This window comes from Bombus bifarius, unplaced genomic scaffold, assembly GCF_011952205.1.
Source record: "Bombus bifarius isolate JDL3187 unplaced genomic scaffold, Bbif_JDL3187 scf7180000008047, whole genome shotgun sequence".
NCBI classification, from domain to species: Eukaryota; Metazoa; Arthropoda; class Insecta; order Hymenoptera; family Apidae; genus Bombus; species Bombus bifarius.
In genome coordinates, this window is record NW_022884413.1 from 561,759 (window position 1) to 581,405 (window position 19,647).

The following is a 19,647-nucleotide window of genomic DNA, read 5'->3' on the forward strand; positions in this document are numbered from 1 at the left end:
ATGTCAGCTATTTGTCTAGAAAAATTAACTTTCGAAGTTGACTGACTTCTTGAACGATACGATTCGATAACTTTAGAAAATGTTACTGTATGTAAAATAATATTTAATTCTTATATCATAAAAGCGTTGTTCCCTCTGTCTTTGATATTACTTTAATTATTGATAAAAATATTCCCCGAAACGAATATTTTCCGAAAAAATATAGCTATGTTCGATAAAATAATAAAAACTAGATGACAACAATTAAACGAACAAATTTACTCGTAGAATGATAAATATATCACGAAATAACTGTATCGTTACCCCATATTCTCCATATTTCTTCCAACTCTTCGTTTCTAACTAATCTGTCTAACAGAAACTCTCTGCTTCCACCTCGCAATCTTCAAAACCCATCACGAGACACCAATACGACTTTATATAACGTTTCTAAACAATTGTCCACGACTTTGGATTATACGAACCAGCTTCTACCAACCGTGTAATTAAGACAATCATATCGCAATTAAAAGATTCTCTTGCGGTTACATACACTATTGCACAGAACAGAAAGATTATTATCAATTATTCGATATCAAACTACCTGTGCGCAACGCCTAACTTACGATAGGATGAAATATCGCACCTATTTTACAACTTTATGACGGTGCACTGGCAAGATTTATCTCGTACGCCCGTAGCTACACAGTCTCATTCGAGCAGACAAATTTATAGTTGGTTGCTCGAATCGATGAAATATTTTGATCGTTCTAAGATGAGGTTGATTTCCGCGGTTTAAACTTCCTTCTGTTACGACGATAATAACGCTCAGATTAATTCAAGGCCGTCCATCATCCGCCTTTAATCGAAGGAAAAACCCAATCCGGTTCTTCTAATAGTTGGTCGAACTGGTTCGGAATCTTTCTGTCGATGCTTCAGCTCGAAAGTTCTTAATTCTTGCGAATAAGTCCCGTTGCTGTTAAAAGTTGGACTAACTGATGTAAAACGACGATCCTTGTCCGTGACTTCGATGCACTCGTTCTGAAAAAAATGGCTTTCTTCGTTGCGTAGAAATTTGCCAGGCTTTAGCTTTTCTTACACGTTGACACCTTACGTTATGAAGAACATAGGCTACTAATTAAAAATTGGAAGTAACTTCCTCAAGTGCGTGTATCGAATCTGCTACTAATTTCGTTGTTAATTTGATATCCGTGTTGTAGATATCATATGCGCACACCCCACAAATATTTCGTGTTAGTAGACTTTTAGAAAAGAGTTTCAAGCCAATAGAAACGTAATTGTTCTCTTAAATTTCTGGGTTCTATGGAACGCGTAATAACTGCAAACTCTTGAAACACAAAGTGGCCGATACTGTACAACGAAAATACTCTCAGCTTTGAGGATACCACGTAGCAAGGGTTAACGCGTACCTGTTACGACGATTCTATTTTAAAAGGCCACCTGTAATCATTCCAGATTTCACACGCGTGTTTGCGATAATTATAGGCAATAATTAGAATAGAATCGAACGGAGTAATTAGCCGACCAATTAATTCCGTCCGTTTGAATCGTAAACGTCGGTTATCGTCCATAAAAAAGTGTCTAAAAAGAGAAACCATTCCCATGACGGATCATCGCATGCCAATGGCACTGGGGTGATCGGCGAAGATATCGGGGAATAAATCACGCCTAACGATCGTTATGTATCGATCACGGAACGTGGCTCGTTAGAAGAAAACCGAATTTTAATTATACGAACGACGATCATCTTCCCTGATTCTGACGAAGTCTGTTATTTTTTTTTATTCTTCATCCGAAGCAATCGAGGGCCGGCAGATTTTAATCAAGACACGTTACATAAACACCAACATGAATTAAGCAATTATTTCTCTTCCTGTTATTCCATAATGGAATCTTAACACCTCAGAAGATGTTGGACACATATTTCCACAGTTCTGCTATAAATATGATGTTCAAGTGTCGACAGGCGTCAGTCAAGTGTTTTGCTTTCTGTGGAATTTTTATCCGAAACTTACTTACAACATGAGAGTTAGCTTGGCTATCTGCTGCCTCTTGTTCGTTGCGGTGAGTGAGATTCCATATTAATTTAGTGCCTGTCCTGGTTGCTATGGGATCGTTAGGGGATAGAATTCGTTTTAGCTACGGTTACCTATAAAACCGAAGTTGAGTGTACTTTTGTCCACAGTGAAAGCATTAACATTTATAGAAACATTTGAACAACACGCAGAAATTTCATTGATACCGCAGTGGAACACGACTATCGTAATTATAATACTAACATTTGCAACGAATCTAGAAATGCATATGAGTATACTTATCGCAAGCATAAATTTTACAGATATCATTAAAGGATTTCAAATAGTCGATTGGTCGCTATGTATTAATAAGCAACAAGAATCACGTATAGTTAATTATTTACCGCTTTTTTTTTAACAACATCAGCGTATCCTCTGCTATACCTGAAGCTTCTTACAATTCGCAAATTAAATGAAAAAACGTGTGAACAAGATCACTGCCTGAATCGCCTGTATATGTTTCAAGAAACTATTTATGTTTAACTATAAAAAAGTATTATAACTAGTTATATATTAATTTTTGTATTCGGAAAAATGACTCTTTCGTCAAGCGTTTTACTTTATCTCCTAAAAAAAAAAAAAAGTAAAATGAAATAAACGACAAAGTAAACGGTGTAATGAAAAGGAAGAAGATGTAAAAAATTAAATTTCAATAAACATCAAATGTTTATTTTAGGGAGCCATATGTGAGGATAAGGCTGAAGAATTCATAGAAGCTTTAAAAGAGGATATAATACCTTGTTTGGAAGAAGTTGACATTCCGCAAGGTAACGCATTGCAATAATCATTCAAATTTTGTCGATGATTTCCTAACACATTCGTTAAAACGATCTATCTGTATTTTAGATCAAATTGAGAAGTTTGTCGTTAATGACTTGGAAGGTGAGGAAAGGACCAAATGGGGATGCGTGAAAGCCTGTGTTATGAAACGCATAAACATTGTAAGACATTTTCCTTATTTTTGAACATCTTTTCCTTTATCTCACTGCCCTTTTATTAGGTTGGTTCGTAAGTTTATACTTCAATTTTCTTGCAATTATTTAATTTAACTTTACCCTCAATTTCTCACCAATGTTTGATAGTTCCTGAATTCTTTGCTCGAAAGGTTTCGACAAATTTTTCAATCGTTAGTTATGCTAGAAAATTTCACTTAACTTTTCAACAATGTACCAGGTAGACACACAAATATGCAATACGATATTACACACACACGATTATCGAATATAATATTATAAATCTCACGTCTTAAATGTCGTCATACTCCAAACAATTATTAGTATTTATCACTTATAGAAAGTTAAAAGAACGTATTTTTTTCTCTTATCTAATCCTTCTAGAAAACCTTGTTTCTAGAAGACCAGAAACGCAGGAAATCTTCAGGATAAAGAGACGATGTTTCTTCTAAATTTTTCATTCTCGATTCTTCGTCCATCTTCTATTCTGAGTTCTTATTACATTGTCAAAGGATTAGAATAACTTAGAGAGTGTAAAAAAGACGATAGATCATCGAAATAAGGTCTATAGTTAAACAGTAACTGAACAACTTTCTATTCAAAGCCCTAAAATTCCATTGTTGATTAATTTATAACGCGAAACCTGACGTTAATCGTGTCCGTACAGTACCTGACATGTACTCGGTCGTTTTTTCCGAACAATCAAACTTCTCAAATATATATTTACAACTTTTCTATGTTCGACAATCTTCAACTATGTTCTCTGATATAAAAATGGTTGTTTAGATGACGAACGGTCAGATCCATGTAGACAACTTAAAAGACTTTATGGATAAGAAATTTAGCGAAGAGTCAGAGTCAGACTCTGAACATATGGAACATATGGATAAGATAAATAAATGTGTGGAAGAAGGTAAGCAAAGATTAAACTGGATAGGAAAGAACGTATCGAATATATAGATTCCTAATAATTCATTAAAAATCCTTGCAGTTGCTGGGAAAACCGACGAGTGCGACATCGCTTTCGAGTTTTCACGCTGCTTGACGCCGGCTTAATTCAAAGGAATTTCGACTTCTTGATTTCTTGAATAGCAGAGAAGCATTGGAATTATCACACAGAAAATAATACAAGATATGATGCAACTGTAAAGACGCGAATACAAAAGCAATTAAATGAAAATTGAGCACTTCAATAATTATTTTTAATTAACCCTCATTTTTCTTTTCATTTTGGCAAATCATCGTTTGTTTTTCGTTTCGTAAATTCAATATAACGTGAACTTTATAATAAAATTGATTAATATGCGTTTTTACAACGAAGTAGACATATATCGTAAAATTTAATAGAGTTTATTATTAAAGTTTACTAAACACGAAGAAACTATTATTTCTGCGGTATTTGTTAACATTTCTCTGACGTATGAATTACAAAAGATTCAAACATCTACGTCACATCTAATCATCTAATCTTCTAATCCACGTAAACATCTGTACACGAATAAAGTCGAATATATTGCACTTAGAAAGACTCGTTTTTCTAAATACAATGAATGACTATTTCACCGATATAAAGAAAGGAAGCGAAAGATGACTGTTGTCACCTTCTATTTGGTTGCCGCGTTCGGAAATTAACTGACGTTTAATGCAACTGGCAATAAGTTCCACTTTCGGCTAACCTGCTATGTGCGGCAATACTGGCACCGGAGAGGATTAAAGTTGTTCGAAAATAAATTAACAATATGTAACGATTTATTCAAATCTTACTCGATTTCGATATTGGCAATTGACTGACAGACTGACGGATTTAAAATTCTTCGGTTGACAAAATGGTAATTCTTCGGTTGACAAAATGATGATTCTTCGGTTGACAAAATGGCAACTAACTCTTCGATTGACAATGGTAATTATTCGATAGACGAACGGTAATTAATTGTTACTCGATAGACGAACGGTAATTATTATTATGACTTCCCTGAGTCGCTACGTTTATTTATATCTGTCGGAGATGAAAAAAAAATCGGGGTTTCTCTTTTGAAAATGTTTGGGAAGATCGCCAACGTTTGTTCAAACTGCCGACTTTGTTTACAGTTTAAACCGTCTTAATATCGTTATAAAAACATAGTTAGGTAATTATAGAAACATAGTTGGATAAATTTATCGCAAGATACAGCTTTTAGCGGCTTTAACTGACTTTCAGTTCAAATATTGTAAACACGGTTTCAAATAAACGTTTTAAATTGCCCTGATTTGAAAGGAATTACCAATTTTGCTTTCTACACTATACACAACATTCGTTCTCGTAAAATTCTTCGTATCATCTCTAATTAATTCCATCGACAAAGACTTTCGCGGCGTTATTTCATTTTAGTAAAGTATTTTGATATTTTTTAAATTTTTGTCCAGTGTTTTGAATCATATAAGTGTTTTGAATCCGATTCGAATCGTGGCTGATAAACAGAACGTCGAACAAGACGATACGTAACTAAAGGAAGTAATTATTATTCCAGTTTTTTGACTAATAATCATATAACCAACAGTTCTCATCATCATCATACGAGACGTAGGTGATCGGAAACGATCCATCAATACGATATACTTTAATAGGTTTTTTTAGGCTATGTATTATATGTAACAGGCTTTTTTTATCAGCACATTTGCAATATAAATATCGCCGCAATTCGCTAAGAAAATTTAGTAGTGGAAATATATTCTTAACGCGTATTTCTTGTTTGTCAAAAATCAACCTCAAAATGAAGAGTCTTCTGGTTGGCATCTGTCTTTTGTTAACTGTAGTAAGTAAAATATTGATTATTATCGAGTTTGGAATTTCCATCTATTTGAAATTTAAAACGTCTCAATTTGGAATCTCATTGCCTTGCTTTTCTTTAATTTGAAGAATTCCGCTTTGGATTTTTATTTCTTTTCCTTTTGCGTTAATTCAGACTAGCTCGACTTTCAATTTTATTTCGTTTCCTTTCTTTCATTCGCAACCTTATAAAGATGATTATATGCACGTGCACGTGCACGATAGAAGCCTGCACGGTTAAACGCTAGGCATCGAGCACGAAATCAGACACCGAAACTAACGTACATATTAAAAATAAAATTGAGAAGAATCCCCGGTAATTCAACGCGTCATAGAATATACAGTGTATAATGGACTTCTGTGCTGTATCTGCTGCTATAAGGCTTTTTACATCTCGATAAAACAATATACAAATTATTTCACGTTTCTCGATAACGTTGCGTCCAAGCAATTTTTACGCGTTATTTCTCCTCAATCGGCAGAGTATAGAAATTTTCGTATAGGCTACGAATTGTTTATTCGTTGAGTATTATTAATCGATATTTATTAATTATTCAGGCAGTTATCCAAGCAGATTTCATCGACACTTACTTGGAGCTTTCGAAGGTTCCTACTCTAAAGTGTGCGAAAACAATTGGCTACACTGAAAGTTAGTGTAATGATTATTTTCTCCAATAGAGAGACATAATTTATTAAATTGATACGCGAAATATTATAATATTTCAGCGGACCCAAGGATAATATTTGACCAGGAGGCAAAACTGGGAGTGGATAAAGCTTCGTGTTTAAGATCGTGTATATTAAAATCTCTGAACATGGTGAGCTCATTTGAAAGAGGCTTTAAATATTTATTAACATCCGGTAAATTCAATTCGCCTAATAACTTGTTATACTTGATCATCTTTCGATTAACCGATAAGATATTACAATCGAGCAAAAAATTCATAGACGATGTTTTTTAATTTAACCGAAAGTTAAATTACGGAATAGTTGCATAACGCAGAACATCTTTGTATTTAAGTTGAAAGACTCCAAGATAGATTTAGAGATGATAAACGAGTTCATCAAGATCGTGCACAACGAAGAACCTGAGAAGATCGAACCTATGAAACAGAATGCAGTTGAATGCCTTGATAAAGGTACATTACGTCTACCTATTTATTTAAAACTATATTCTTTACTAACACAGTTTCGTTTCAGTTAAAGATATGTCGGACGATTGCAAGATGGCTTACTCTTTCATTCAATGTTACGTGGACAAGTATTAAGAGGATCTCTTAAAAGGAAATTGCAGGAAATATCTGCTTTATATTTTTAATATAACCGAATCTCTTGCGTTACCATTACTTGTAATTATATTACGAACCTATCGTAGAAGAGAAACTGTATGTTATAAAATACACCGTAGTTGGATAACAATCGACGATCACGATCTCGATCAGTTATACTTTAATCTTACGAATTGCACGACAATGTCTCGCTTCTCTTTTACTAAGATAATAAATTGATATAAGACACTTTAATCTTTCTAATCAGTCAACATTAACGTTTAACTTCAAAAATTTCTCAATAGAATTCCACTTCTTTCTCGCCAGCATAATCAATCGATACGATTGTTAAATGTCAATATAATCAGTCGTTACGATTATTTAATCTCCTCGGTGTATCTTTAAAAACCTTGTCGTCGTTATTTTTCCTCTACCTCCTCAATAATCGTATCTTACGCAATTTGTCCAACCAATCTTTATTCTAATCATCTGACCTCACGCCAGTTTGCAAAAAGACTTAATCATCATCTTTCTTGCTATCATTCGTGGAACCTTTAATCATACTTTTCTCAACGAATCTCTTTTTCGCTCTATTCACAGTTTCATGCTCTTTCGTCATCCCTCAATATCCTACGATCAAACAGATCCTTCGTCGTCAAAGACTACTCGCTATACTCAACCAGCTCGTTTCTCCTTGGTCGTACGATTCTCAGAAGGCGAATAAGAGGAGGAAGAAACAAACAAATCAGCGAATACTCGATTGCACTGTCATTTCTAGTGTCCTAGTCGAGATTACAGTACTACGGTACAGGACGATGCCATTATTACAGGATGGCTGATTCGATCCTGTAATTTACGTTGAACAAGTGCTTCTTCCAAGATCACCGAACGCACGGCAAACGATCACTTTTCTGTGACAAATTTGACGCGTGCCAATGATGATTAGACGTATTTCGGCCGTACTTGAACCAATCTTACGTAAATCGAGGTAGAACCAGAGGCAATTATCTCGTTTCCTGCTGTACGCTGTCAGACCTTAACACCAGCTATTGTCTCTGTTTGTTCTCCATATAAATATCGTCCCACGGGATCCAATACTGCACACTGTGATACCAGTAGGAAACCAATCGATCTTCGTTCAGAAATTAAGTTTTGATACGTCGACTGAAAGATGAAGACCCTTGTGACTTTTACTTGCCTGTTGGCCGCCGTGGTAAGTCGATTTTTTAGAAATTAAACAGGTAACCGCGATAAAAAGGAGACTCATTTTTTAGTAATTCGAGTAAATCGATATAAATCAACTATAGATCGATTAGAGACAAATCAGTTTTTGGAAAGTAGTATAAATCATCCGATGTTAACAGTAGTAACTGAATGCTGCAATTTTTAATCCGAAACCTATATACCGTCCTTTCTCTTTTGATAAATACAATTTAAATATTGGAACCGTCTTCCTTACTGTTGCACAACTTTTTAATTTTCTCGTTCGATTTTTTTTTTGTTTCTAAGACTAGTTTTTTTAAAACTACAGGATGTTTTATCCTCGAATATTATAACGAACGCTTCAGTTTATTAATACTACGTTGTTTAATAAGTTTAACTGTGACGGATAAAGCATCCAGTTAAGAATGGTTTGCAAGTTTGTATTTCATCCGCAGTATCGGCCAGTTCTTCTTCAGTTTCGATCGAGAAGATTGTATCTTCGGAATTGGCGATCAGAGTATTCATTTTTGCCATTCCATGGTTTTTTATTTCCGGGAAAAAGAGTGTAGAGTAAATAAAGAAATGAATTTGTGGTGTCTATGGTGATAATTCCATTAACAAACGTATTATTGCAAGATGGATTAGAAAGTTTAACGATGAAGATTACTCGAAGATCACGCAGATGAAGTTCACCAGAGACTTGGAAGATGAAAGACGAAGTGACAGGCCGATAACAAATAGCGGTGAAATAGCAAACTTAACTGAACGAAATCCAAGACATTCAGCAACGGAGATTGCCAACATATTGCACGCTTCACGCCAATCAGTCGCATTGCGTTAAAAAAGAAGAACTTGGTGCGATGAACAGATGTGACGTGTATTTAAAAATCAAAGGAATCGCGACAAAGCTTTTTGCATAACATATTGACTGTACTGTACTACAACAGTAACTGATACTACTTTCCCCATCATTTGCATTCCTATATTTTCCAAAATGTCAGTTTTCATAAATTCACAGCCTAATGCTAACATATTCTTTAATCCTTAAGGGCTATCATGGATGAAATTTCACCACATGCGAACTCTTTTCTCTTTGACATCGTCGTCTTCTTATAATACACCGTCGCAATGTTATTTACAATCATACGGCGAACAATAATTTTTTAGCTTTTATCGATAATCTTTTTTTGCAGACGATCGTGCGCGGTATGGATCAGGACGCCGTAATCGGAAAATACATGGAGTACTTGTTGCCGGATATCAAACCGTGCGCCGACGAGCTTAACATAGCAGAAGGTAAAATCTCTTAAAAAATCTTTTAATTCAACGAAATATATTGGAAAAAATATTAGATAAAAGAAAAATTGATTTTTTAGATTCGTTGTGAAATGTATTATGATTATCGCGTTTCAGACACTGCAACGAACATCCAGCAACCGAAAGCTGACGCTGACATCAGGAAAATGGGTTGCCTGAAAGCCTGTGTGATGAAACGAATGAACGTGGTACGTGTATTGTTAACCGAACGATCAGTTAACTTCGACCAATGGTTTTAATCGTTTTTTTTTTTCTTCTATCTTTTTTATCTAGTTGAAAGGCTTCGATTTCAATATGGATCCGGTGTACAAAATGATAGAAACCGTCCACGCTGGCAACGACGATGATATCAAACTTGTGAAGGATATCGCAAATGAATGCAGTGCTGGCAGTAAGTATCGATGTTTAGTTCTGATCGACGCTTGACGATTTTATAATCTTCGAATTTTTCTAATTACTTGGCAAAGAAATCGAAAAATTAATAGCAATTTCTCTAAGCATCGTGAACAAACAAATTAGCGACCCTGAGCGGCTATCCTGGATGTTTAAAGATATAGTTTTAAAGTATCAAACAGATGCTATATTCAGAAGGACAACGCGAACAGAGCTTCTTAATTGCCGAGAAATTGTTATTATCGATGATGCTCGTACACATTTTCTGTCCATATTTGTTAACTCGAACTACTTGCTTTGTTATAGCCAAAGGGGAAACAGACGAGTGCAACATCGGTAACAAATACGTAGACTGTTACATAGGGAAGTTGTTCAACTAATAAGACAGTCGACCAAATATCATTCGTCGAAGGCTATGAAGTTGTAATCATTCGAATTACCACGTGTAGTACGTTTAATAAAATGATGTAAGAGATACAGCTCGTGGTGCATCCTTCCCTTCTCCAACTTCATAAATATTAATCGAACCATTGGTGTCGCGTGTCGATTCTTTTTATCGTTAGTGACGCAGCTGAATAATAAACGATCCTTCCGTAATAAAAATTGTCTCGCCGATCAAATCTTCTCTACGTAGCCGCTCTTCTAACTTACAAATTTATTAAATTTAAGAAACTTCAAAATATCTTACGACGCATACGATGTGGTCATCGAACTTGCCTGTGATAAGCGTTCGACTCTACTTTCGCGAACCAGTGCACGCGTTATCGATAATTTCTTCGTTTAAGTTCGTTTAGTTGGCGATATTTCGCGATTCACGATCGATCTATCGGTCGATGATCACGAGGACACGGGCATCCGATATTCGAACAAGAAACTTACATTTCTGACTTAATATTCCACTTGGGTCCGGACCCGAATCCGTGATTCCATCGAAAACGTATCCGACGTCTGTAATCGGTCGTAAAGCCGACCATTTGCAAAAGTGTCTCCGTGTCGTGTCTTCGCTGTCGCGTAAGGTCGTCGTAACTTTATTCCATCCTGTATGCCAGCCAACTTCGACCATTACGGGCTACATTATACCGCCTCACAACGTGAGTCGCTTACGCTAACGCGATCGTTGCTCGTCGTTCGCTAGACAGCATGCTGTGAGTCAAGCATGGACAATCTCGTGGATTATGAAGAACGACAGCGAGAAAAGAATAATATACCTTTGATATTTAATACGTTTACTTTCCTAAAGATACAATGAAATATTCTTTAAATTGCCAGATTACGTTTCATGGGACGATAGGGGACTAATGTTAAAAATCTGTTTCATTCTTTTGTCGTATCCGTCGCTTGAGAAAGGAAGCTACAACGCGTGGAAAAGATCAAATTCGAAGCTACGAATTAGAAATCCATTAAATCAATGTCAAATATACAGAAATGAGATATTGTGAAAATATAATAATTACTCGCACTGTATAGCACGATTCCTAAAATATTTTAATATAGTGACAAATACAGACCAAAATACGTAATAGAAAATGACTATTAACATAGAGATATTCGAGTTACACACGAATAAGATAGAAAATAATAAATAACGGACTCGCAGTTTGTACGTAATTAAAAAGTTCAAAAATTCTGCATTCGTGTATCTACACCTTTTTAGTCTCTTTTATGTAGTAAAAGATCGCGAAAGAAGAAAGAAAGAAAGATAAAAAGCAAATGAAACCTCTCGTTGCTTTCAAGATGAAAAATTTCCATACACGATCACAATGCATCAGTTTTCACCGTGAAATATCCCGAAAGCATACATTTACGCGATCGTACGTATACCGGGTGGTCGTAAAACATTGGCCTGTTTCACGTTGAAATGCACACAGCGTCTGTGTCTCGAGTGCAGGTTAATTATTCATAACGCGTTAACGCCGCAGTGTTTATTCATAAGCCAACCGCCGCCACCACCGTGGTGTTTGCGTGAGTAACGATGCCCCGAATCGGCTTCGTTTAATCTCATTCTTATTAACGAAACCCCATGGATCGCTCTTCGAAAAGCCGAGCAACCACGACTTCAGGAAAGACGAAAGTTCATCGAATATTTTAAGTGGAAGATATCTTTTTCGTTAAAATAATACGATAATTATCAGTGAAATTAAAATAGTAACAGCGTGAGAGTTAGTATCTTACGATTAGTTTTAACGATCTTGGTCCACTTTCCAAGCTCTTTCTTTGAGAATTACGCGACGATCAATTGGAGATAAAATAAAATTTTAGTAGTACTAGAATCTTTCTTTCGATCTTTACAAATTTCAGAACAATGGAACGATGGATGTTATTTTGGTACGTAAATAATGTTCTTACTTGGAAGATTACAGAATATTCGAAGCAGTAGTATCAAAATTATCCCCATCTTTGTGTCTTTCTTTCCCTATTTTCATTTTTCTCTTCGTCTTGGATAAAATCATGCAGCTTTCTCCTCTTTTATCTGCATCCCGTTGAAGTAAATAAAATTATATCATTGTTTAAAACCACTTCGTTTGTTCTCTTGTCGTTCTTTATTGCCTTGAACGTCGTTGCTTCATTTTCGCTGACTAACTCACTTTTGATACGTATGCATAAAACAATTTTGGTTAAAATCCGATACGTTTGTCAACTGGGGCACCGTTTTCACGGTCGGCGATAAATATAAGCAGAGATACTTTGCAGTCGCGCAGTTTGCATACTTTTTCGCAGAAACAGCTTCTGAATTTCTCGTTGACATCGTGACAGTGATTTTGAAAGATTGTAATCGTTTGGAAAGATGGGAAAGAGACGATATCTCGCGATTCTTGTCTACGTTCTTTCCATAAACGTAAGTACACACAACAAGGTATATTTTTGTGTAGGTAAAATATTTATATAATAATATACAAATAATTGAAAATTTCTACAATTTTAGATTTGTAAAGTTTGTAGATGTAATTACGTAATATTTTAATAAGTTATTTTCGATTGCTTTTTACTGCTTTCTCTTTCTCTTTCTTTAATAAGTTTCTTTGTAAATATGAGAGAAGATCTCTTCGCGTAAATAAAATTATAATGTTAAAATATGAAATGAAAATATTTTGTTACACTGATATTTGTATAGCGCTAACATGAACAGGATTGCAATTTTTTACGCAATACATGTAAATACACGCAAATAATTTGTAATATACAGGGTGGTTGGTAACTGGTGGTGCAAGCGGAAAGGGGGTGATTCTACGCGAAAAAAGAAGTCGAAAATATAGAATAAAAATTTTACGTTCGAGGCTTTGTTTCCGAGAAAATCGACTTTGAATATTCGCTTGGTACGCGTGCACTTTATCACGTCTCGTTATAATGGATCTCACTGTAGATCGTTGTCTCGATTGACGTTACTTTTTTAATTTTTAAAATTTTTAAATTTTTAAATTTTCAAATTTTTAAATTTTTAAATTTACAAATTTTTAAATTTTTAAATTTTTAAATTTTTTTTATTCTATATTTTCGACTTCTTTTTTCGCGTAGTATCACCCCCTTTCCGCTTGTACCACCAGTTACCAACTACCCTGTATAATACATCGAACTGCTAAACTTTTGGAAGTATGATAGATGTATCTCATATTAACTGGGTATTAAATGATCTGTATATTAACGGGACCAAAAAGTTTTGTAATTAACATGATACTTTTATACACTCTACGTTAAAAAATAATTAATTATTACGATTGAAGTAATTACCATCTACTACAGATACTCGTCCGAGCAAGCAATCTAATACAATTCACAAAAATGTTAAACATTAATATAAAGGATATACGGCAATGTTTGCACCAGAGCAATCTAACTGACAGTATGTATTATAAAATAACTAATAATTTGTTTCTAAATAATTTATTGTATATAATTTCGCGATTCTTTTCTCTTTTTTAATTTCTTAGAAAATTCTGTATTTTACATTTTCCTTTATAATTCTCATTTCTATTCTAAAAGATATAATCAATGTAAACATATACGTGGTAAATTATTAAATAATAGCAAGTAAATAAAATTCAAGTACGATTCTGTTTAAAAGATTAGAAGAGAGGAATTATTATAATTCATGTCCACGAAAATAATAGATATTTGATATTTGTCATTCCTAATGATTTTACCAACGACTATAGCGGATTTGATAAAGTTGGACGCCATTTTCCAAGAGGAAAATATATCACGCGAAAACTTCGAAAACGTCATGTTGGACTTCGGTTGTTTCATTACATGCGTTCTGGACAAAGCTCACATGGTAAACGTTGATTATCATTTAATTCTTTAATTATCTAACGACTTGTCGATATTTCAAACAAAATTTTTGTTATTTCATAATGTTTGCAGGTGGAAGGCAAGAACATTCGGTTTGAATATTTATTAAAAACGGCGGAACGCAACAATTTCCCCATAGCCACGAATCAAACATTGAACGAATGTTGCAAAAAGGGTAAGTTTGAATTTTTTGTCAAAGTATAAAACTCAATCTATAGCGCCAATTATTAGAAAATCTAATATAGCGACCGATGAAATTGTGAACTATCGACCAGAAAAATAACGTTAGTATCTTTTTCCTGGAAATATTTTTTTTAAATGTCGGTCACAGATAATATATTCGAACGGTCATTTGCTGTTATCAATAGTATTTGAAATTATATAATCAGATAGAAACATATAATGAGAACAGAGTGTCGTAGAAAGTAAATGAAAAATTCTTGGGAATTTACGAAATTCCGCTTCGACGTAATCGATATTAAATAGCAAATAGAAAATAACATGCACGTTTTTAGAATTCTTAACCAACAATATTTAACGCACGAAATAGATATAAACAGAATAAACTATTCGAGGAACTACAAAGAAAAAGCTACGATTATTTACAAATTACATACTTAGATAACATTTTCCTACTCTCTTTCATAGATTAAAAGCCGTACATGGCGTACACTAACGTTCACAAGTATTTTGACGTCTTTGCGATATATTCCAGATACGTACATTGTATATACATTTCGAATAAAACCTTTTCATCTAATTTTCGCCTCTGATCTTAGCTCAGATCAGCTACAATTAATAGGTATCGATAAAGTCAATATTTAAGCCTGATATTCTCCCTCGTTGCTCTCTTTCCGAGATGAAAATTATATTTCAATAGACATCGTTAAAATATAGGTAGTTTTTGATGTTATCAAAACTGGAGCTATCAAATCAAACAAAACCTAGGCTAGTATCGGAATTTGTTATTTTTACAGACATTAAAAGCATGCAACTGTTGTCAATAATATCAGCGTAATATCTTCATAAACACCTATTTCATTGTTTCAGCGCAAGAACAGGACGACATTTGTAAGAGTGGATTCGTTTTTGCAACTTGCTCCATAAGACAAACGGGACTATAACAAAATAAATGTTTATAATGTAACCGTATAAAGTATAGAAACATATTATTGTAACATTGAATTGTTCTTGGTAAGAGAATTTATACCGATCACGTGTTATACGTCGATAAGTTTTTTTTTGCTGTTTCATTTCCCTATCGATGGCACAATTAATATTTCGTGGAATATCATCCGTGTGCATGTTGTGACTCGTAAAATTGTGCTGCAATCAGACGGCGATTTCCACGAAAATTTTAATAGTAAAAAAAAAAGATTCAAATCGATTAGCTTAATTCAGAGTTGGGTATCAGAAAAAGACAAACTACCTATATTCCTGTCAAATACGAAACATCTGCCAATAATTTTTCTCCGTCTAGCTTAAAGGTAATAGAATTCATTTTTAATAAAATTTAGTCTTCTCGAAAAGCTTTCCGTTTTACCAAATATTCAAATTCGAACGTTCCCAAAGAATTAAAGATGGATGAAGATATGTGATCGATGAAGATATGTATCTCAACGAACTGCAAATATATATAAAAATGATTACAATACATATCTATCGTAATCGCAAATAATTCACCTCATAAACACGTAAATGTTTACTATGTTTCCGGGAAATTAAATTACGTAAAGCCATTATCAGCGACGATCAATCTTCTACTTCTTATTCACCTATGAGGTATAAATAGCAAGGCGAAACGCTGACTAACCAGTCGAATAAGTTCCTTTCGCACATCGAAAGTATTGTTTAAGTATGTGCTCTTCTTCCGCAAACACTTTGCATATCAATATCACGAAAAACGCAAGCATGAAGACTATCGTCGCTCTTTTCTGCGTGCTTTACTTCGTATGTTGCGGGGTATGTCTTTAACCGGTTTAAAGTTTCCGTGGCTCAAGCTCGATTACGCTAAACGTAGAGAAGAGAAAACGCAGACGACTCTGTAAAACTGAATTTCGATAATATCACGGAATCCATCGTTTCTCTAAGCTACGTTCGAAAAGTTAATATTTTTCATTTTCGTAATTTTAGGTTACTGCCAATGAGATGTCCGAGTCGTGCTTGAAACAAATGGATCTTAGCATCGGTAAGTAGAAACTCGTTAAAAAGTAATATAGATACATTTTAACATATTTTACGGTGCCATACGACTTTATTAATAATAAATTGGAACCAGTGAAACGAGTACTGTTTACGTTTCAACGTAAATATTTTCCATCGAAGAAAAGAATTAAATAGACGGCTCGAAACGAAAATAAATAATAAAGAAAATACTTCTTCGATAGCTGATCTACCAAGTTTAGTTCACGACAACAGCCCTGAGATAGCGAGAAAACGTGGATGCCTCGAAGCCTGTATGATGCAGAAGATGGGTCTGGTACGTAAAGTCTCATTCTACTTAGCATAGTCAAGCATGGAGAATTTATCGAACAAGTACAACTTAGGTTCCTGCCAATGAAGAGTATAATAAACAAAAAAAAGGAAACTCAAATAGCATACAAAATTAATATACCGCTAGTACAACAGTACATGTTACTACATCCGATTCATTACGGTAGTGTAATAATTAATTTATGTACAGTGAATAATCGTATTTTAGAAACTAAATATAGAATATCAATAAAGGTAAGAAGATATTTGCTTCACAACAGAGTACGAATTTTGCAAAACTGTGATGCAGAAAATTTTCGATCAACGAAAAGATTCTATATTTTATAAAATCGTAGAAATACCGAAAATTAATTTTTAATTTTGCTTCTCCTCGAATTCTTTACTTTAAGTTACCTTTTTCATCCGTCGAAAGTGACATTTTTCGATATGTATGCTTACTAGCATTGTCTATAATATATTGCACCTGTTTTAGATGGATGGCAACGTTATTAACACACAGAAGATCGACGAACTGCTCGACAGTATATTCCCTGACGGCGAGAGCAAGGAGGTCGTTCACAATAGTGTACACCAATGTGCCAAGGATGGTACGTTAATCGGACAAATGATAACGTGACTTTTCACACCAGTGCCAGTTGTTTCACACGTTTCCATTCTTTCTTATTTAGCTGCGGACGACGACCAGTGTCTGGTTGCTCAAAACTTCGCCCAATGTGGCCTGGAACACTTGAAACTCACCGCTCGTCAACTGCTATCAACGATCGCATAAATCGTCAAGATACTTTTTTAAATACAACAAACGTTGAAGACTCCTCGATACATGTGATTAACCGGATCAATTGTAAAACTTGTCAATAAAACGAAAAGCATGTACTCTTCGCTTTTGTTAAGATGACATTTCTTTCTGTGTAGAAAGTTAAACAAAAAGGTCGATAACTAGCCACTAAGTTAGTAAGTTAACGATTTAATCGAAATTCTCATGTTCGAACGGGAAACCTTTTATCGCGGGATCTTTCTGCAAGAAAAACTACGAGATAAGGTCATTCTCCGCGCAGTATTTATAATTAACGTAACCAAGCGTAAAAAAGAGAATAAATAACGACACAAATAATCTACTTTGTGGGACTCGTGTACATTCATCGCTGACACGTTATTTCCTTATTTTTCAAGCAATTAAAACGCAAACAAGACCAAGGTTAAAATAACACCGTGGAAATTGCCAGAAAGTTATTCAATCCGATTAATCTTGTACATCTACAAGCTTTCCGCTTAAAAATTTCATACACCGCAACTGTGAGCTGGCTACCTCGAACACCAGAAATTGTAATGTCGTGTTTTGTCTCACGTTTAGTCCACTCGATAAGCGAGTACGTGATCACTCGTGACCAGGTGCACGAACGCCTTTTTTTTTCTTCTTTAACCTTGTTTTTTTTTTTTGCTCTGTTATTGGTTATTACTAGATCTTCGAGGTTGCATACAGGGAACAAAATAATTTTCCGTAATTATTCGTTCGTACTCGTGTTGGTCTAAAACAGATACCTGGAAGAAGCGTTTCTATGAAATTGCAAGGACACCTCCTCCTCTATCACCAGAGGTTGGTTTACCGACACTTTCGTTGCCTATACTTGCTTTCTCGCAAGTATTTCCATGCACCAATCAGCTCTGACGAATACAACTGCCGATGTGACTTGTGTATAAACCGAATTTACACCGTTTCACATTGCACGATCACCGCAGATGATTCCTCCACGGTGAAAGTGTAGAATGAAAACCGGAGTATTTACAGTATTTACAGTTCACTGTATCAATATTCCGGATGAACACTTCGAGCGTATTTTTGAACGGGGAATATGACCGTATAAACTGATTGTTAAAAGGTCCATTTGTTGGAACAATATATTACAAATTGCCATTTTTTTATTTAATATTTCTTGTAGATATTTATCGATTTTCACGTAAACTTGTTTATGCCAATTGCACACCTCGAAATTCGGATAAATCAAAATTTCGATTTGTTTTCAAAAGTAAGGAATATAATTATTGTTGAAATTACAGTCTACATTAGAACAACCGGCGGAGACGTTGCAAGTCGAACGTTCGAGCTATGATAAAATTAATCCTACGTAAACATGAATTAAAAATCAATTAAAAGCGATTAATAAGAATTATTAATAGGAAATACTTTTTAATACTGTATCACTTCTTTATGTCGAGATAAAATCTTTCATAATCATAATATAATGAACGGAGGATAATGTACCATGTTCTTACTTATCTCTAAACATAGTTGTAAACGCGACAACAAATTAGCTTATGTTTATCTTATCGTTCCCAATGTAAATGCTTCATAATTCTATCAATTCTTTCCAAAGTTACCTTATTTCTACAATATAAAGAATTGAGATATTTCTCTATCTCTTTCCCTCACTCTTCATAGTATAAACAGTGTTTAAATAAAACATTCAAATGAATCTTCGGAATTTTTCTGATTAAAACGCAATCCAATTAGGCCAGCGACCACCTAAGCTGACCACCTTGCTCTTAACAGCGCTACAGATTCCTAGAATAACAATTTCTATTAAACTACGAGTCATCTGTAGCACGCTCTAGTAATATATTTACTAAATATATTTTAATTCAAATAATCACTCCAAATTTTAACTTGCGAAGTTTCACTTATCCGTAGGACAGTATCCTGTGCAAACAAACATCAATGATAATTGTATTCCTTAATTTGGGAAACGTCAATTCCAATTTGTTCGTATTGATTTCCACACTCATCTTGTACAATACGCGTACAAAGTTTGTACGAGCTGGTTGTCCAAAGACGCATTCAACGTGAGTTTATCAGC

At 34.5% G+C, this 19,647-nt stretch overlaps 5 protein-coding genes across 5 annotated transcripts; all 5 read left to right on the forward strand.

Annotated features, from left to right (window-relative positions):
* Positions 1-1,922: 1,922 nt before the first annotated feature.
* LOC117207994 lies at positions 1,923-4,221 on the forward strand. The gene is made up of 5 exons (XM_033448782.1): positions 1,923-2,064; positions 2,752-2,842; positions 2,922-3,016; positions 3,815-3,941; positions 4,020-4,221. Exons 1-5 carry the CDS (start codon positions 2,023-2,025, stop codon positions 4,082-4,084), a joined length of 420 nt encoding a protein of 139 aa, XP_033304673.1. The 5' UTR covers positions 1,923-2,022; the 3' UTR covers positions 4,085-4,221.
* A 1,459-nt stretch (positions 4,222-5,680) lies between these two features.
* On the forward strand, positions 5,681-7,357 carry LOC117207995 (general odorant-binding protein 19d). Its single transcript, XM_033448783.1, has 5 exons — positions 5,681-5,820; positions 6,393-6,483; positions 6,561-6,652; positions 6,856-6,973; positions 7,035-7,357. The coding sequence occupies exons 1-5, from the start codon at positions 5,779-5,781 to the stop codon at positions 7,100-7,102; spliced, it is 411 nt and encodes a 136-aa protein (XP_033304674.1). The 5' UTR covers positions 5,681-5,778; the 3' UTR covers positions 7,103-7,357.
* An 839-nt stretch (positions 7,358-8,196) lies between these two features.
* LOC117207992 lies at positions 8,197-10,494 on the forward strand. Its single transcript, XM_033448780.1, has 5 exons — positions 8,197-8,315; positions 9,499-9,601; positions 9,719-9,810; positions 9,896-10,013; positions 10,322-10,494. Exons 1-5 carry the CDS (start codon positions 8,274-8,276, stop codon positions 10,393-10,395), a joined length of 429 nt encoding a protein of 142 aa, XP_033304671.1. The 5' UTR covers positions 8,197-8,273; the 3' UTR covers positions 10,396-10,494.
* A 3,238-nt stretch (positions 10,495-13,732) lies between these two features.
* LOC117207997 lies at positions 13,733-15,866 on the forward strand (the record flags this gene model as incomplete). The annotated part of the gene is made up of 4 exons (XM_033448786.1): positions 13,733-13,853; positions 14,167-14,285; positions 14,375-14,477; positions 15,353-15,866. Coding segments are annotated over 4 exons (417 nt in total), but the record flags the coding sequence as incomplete, so codon positions are not given.
* Positions 15,867-16,103: 237 nt separating this feature from the next.
* Positions 16,104-17,690, forward strand: LOC117207990. Its single transcript, XM_033448778.1, has 5 exons — positions 16,104-16,264; positions 16,436-16,490; positions 16,690-16,781; positions 17,268-17,382; positions 17,464-17,690. The coding sequence occupies exons 1-5, from the start codon at positions 16,160-16,162 to the stop codon at positions 17,562-17,564; spliced, it is 468 nt and encodes a 155-aa protein (XP_033304669.1). The 5' UTR covers positions 16,104-16,159; the 3' UTR covers positions 17,565-17,690.
* The last annotated feature ends 1,957 nt before the right edge of the window (positions 17,691-19,647 follow it).

Coding starts and splice junctions, on each gene's coding strand:
- LOC117207994 (XM_033448782.1), top strand. CDS start 2,023: ATGAGAGTTAGCTTGGCTATCTGCTGCCTCTTGTTCGTTGCG. Junction 3,017..3,814: donor TTATGAAACGCATAAACATT/GTAAGACATTTT, acceptor ATGGTTGTTTAG/ATGACGAACGGTCAGATCCA. Junction 3,942..4,019: donor AAATAAATGTGTGGAAGAAG/GTAAGCAAAGAT, acceptor AAATCCTTGCAG/TTGCTGGGAAAACCGACGAG.
- LOC117207995 (XM_033448783.1), top strand. CDS start 5,779: ATGAAGAGTCTTCTGGTTGGCATCTGTCTTTTGTTAACTGTA. Junction 5,821..6,392: donor TCTGTCTTTTGTTAACTGTA/GTAAGTAAAATA, acceptor TTAATTATTCAG/GCAGTTATCCAAGCAGATTT. Junction 6,653..6,855: donor TATTAAAATCTCTGAACATG/GTGAGCTCATTT, acceptor TTTGTATTTAAG/TTGAAAGACTCCAAGATAGA.
- LOC117207992 (XM_033448780.1), top strand. CDS start 8,274: ATGAAGACCCTTGTGACTTTTACTTGCCTGTTGGCCGCCGTG. Junction 9,811..9,895: donor TGATGAAACGAATGAACGTG/GTACGTGTATTG, acceptor TTTTTTATCTAG/TTGAAAGGCTTCGATTTCAA. Junction 10,014..10,321: donor AAATGAATGCAGTGCTGGCA/GTAAGTATCGAT, acceptor GCTTTGTTATAG/CCAAAGGGGAAACAGACGAG.
- LOC117207990 (XM_033448778.1), top strand. CDS start 16,160: ATGTGCTCTTCTTCCGCAAACACTTTGCATATCAATATCACGAAAAAC. Junction 16,491..16,689: donor ACAAATGGATCTTAGCATCG/GTAAGTAGAAAC, acceptor CTTCTTCGATAG/CTGATCTACCAAGTTTAGTT. Junction 17,383..17,463: donor ACACCAATGTGCCAAGGATG/GTACGTTAATCG, acceptor TTTCTTATTTAG/CTGCGGACGACGACCAGTGT.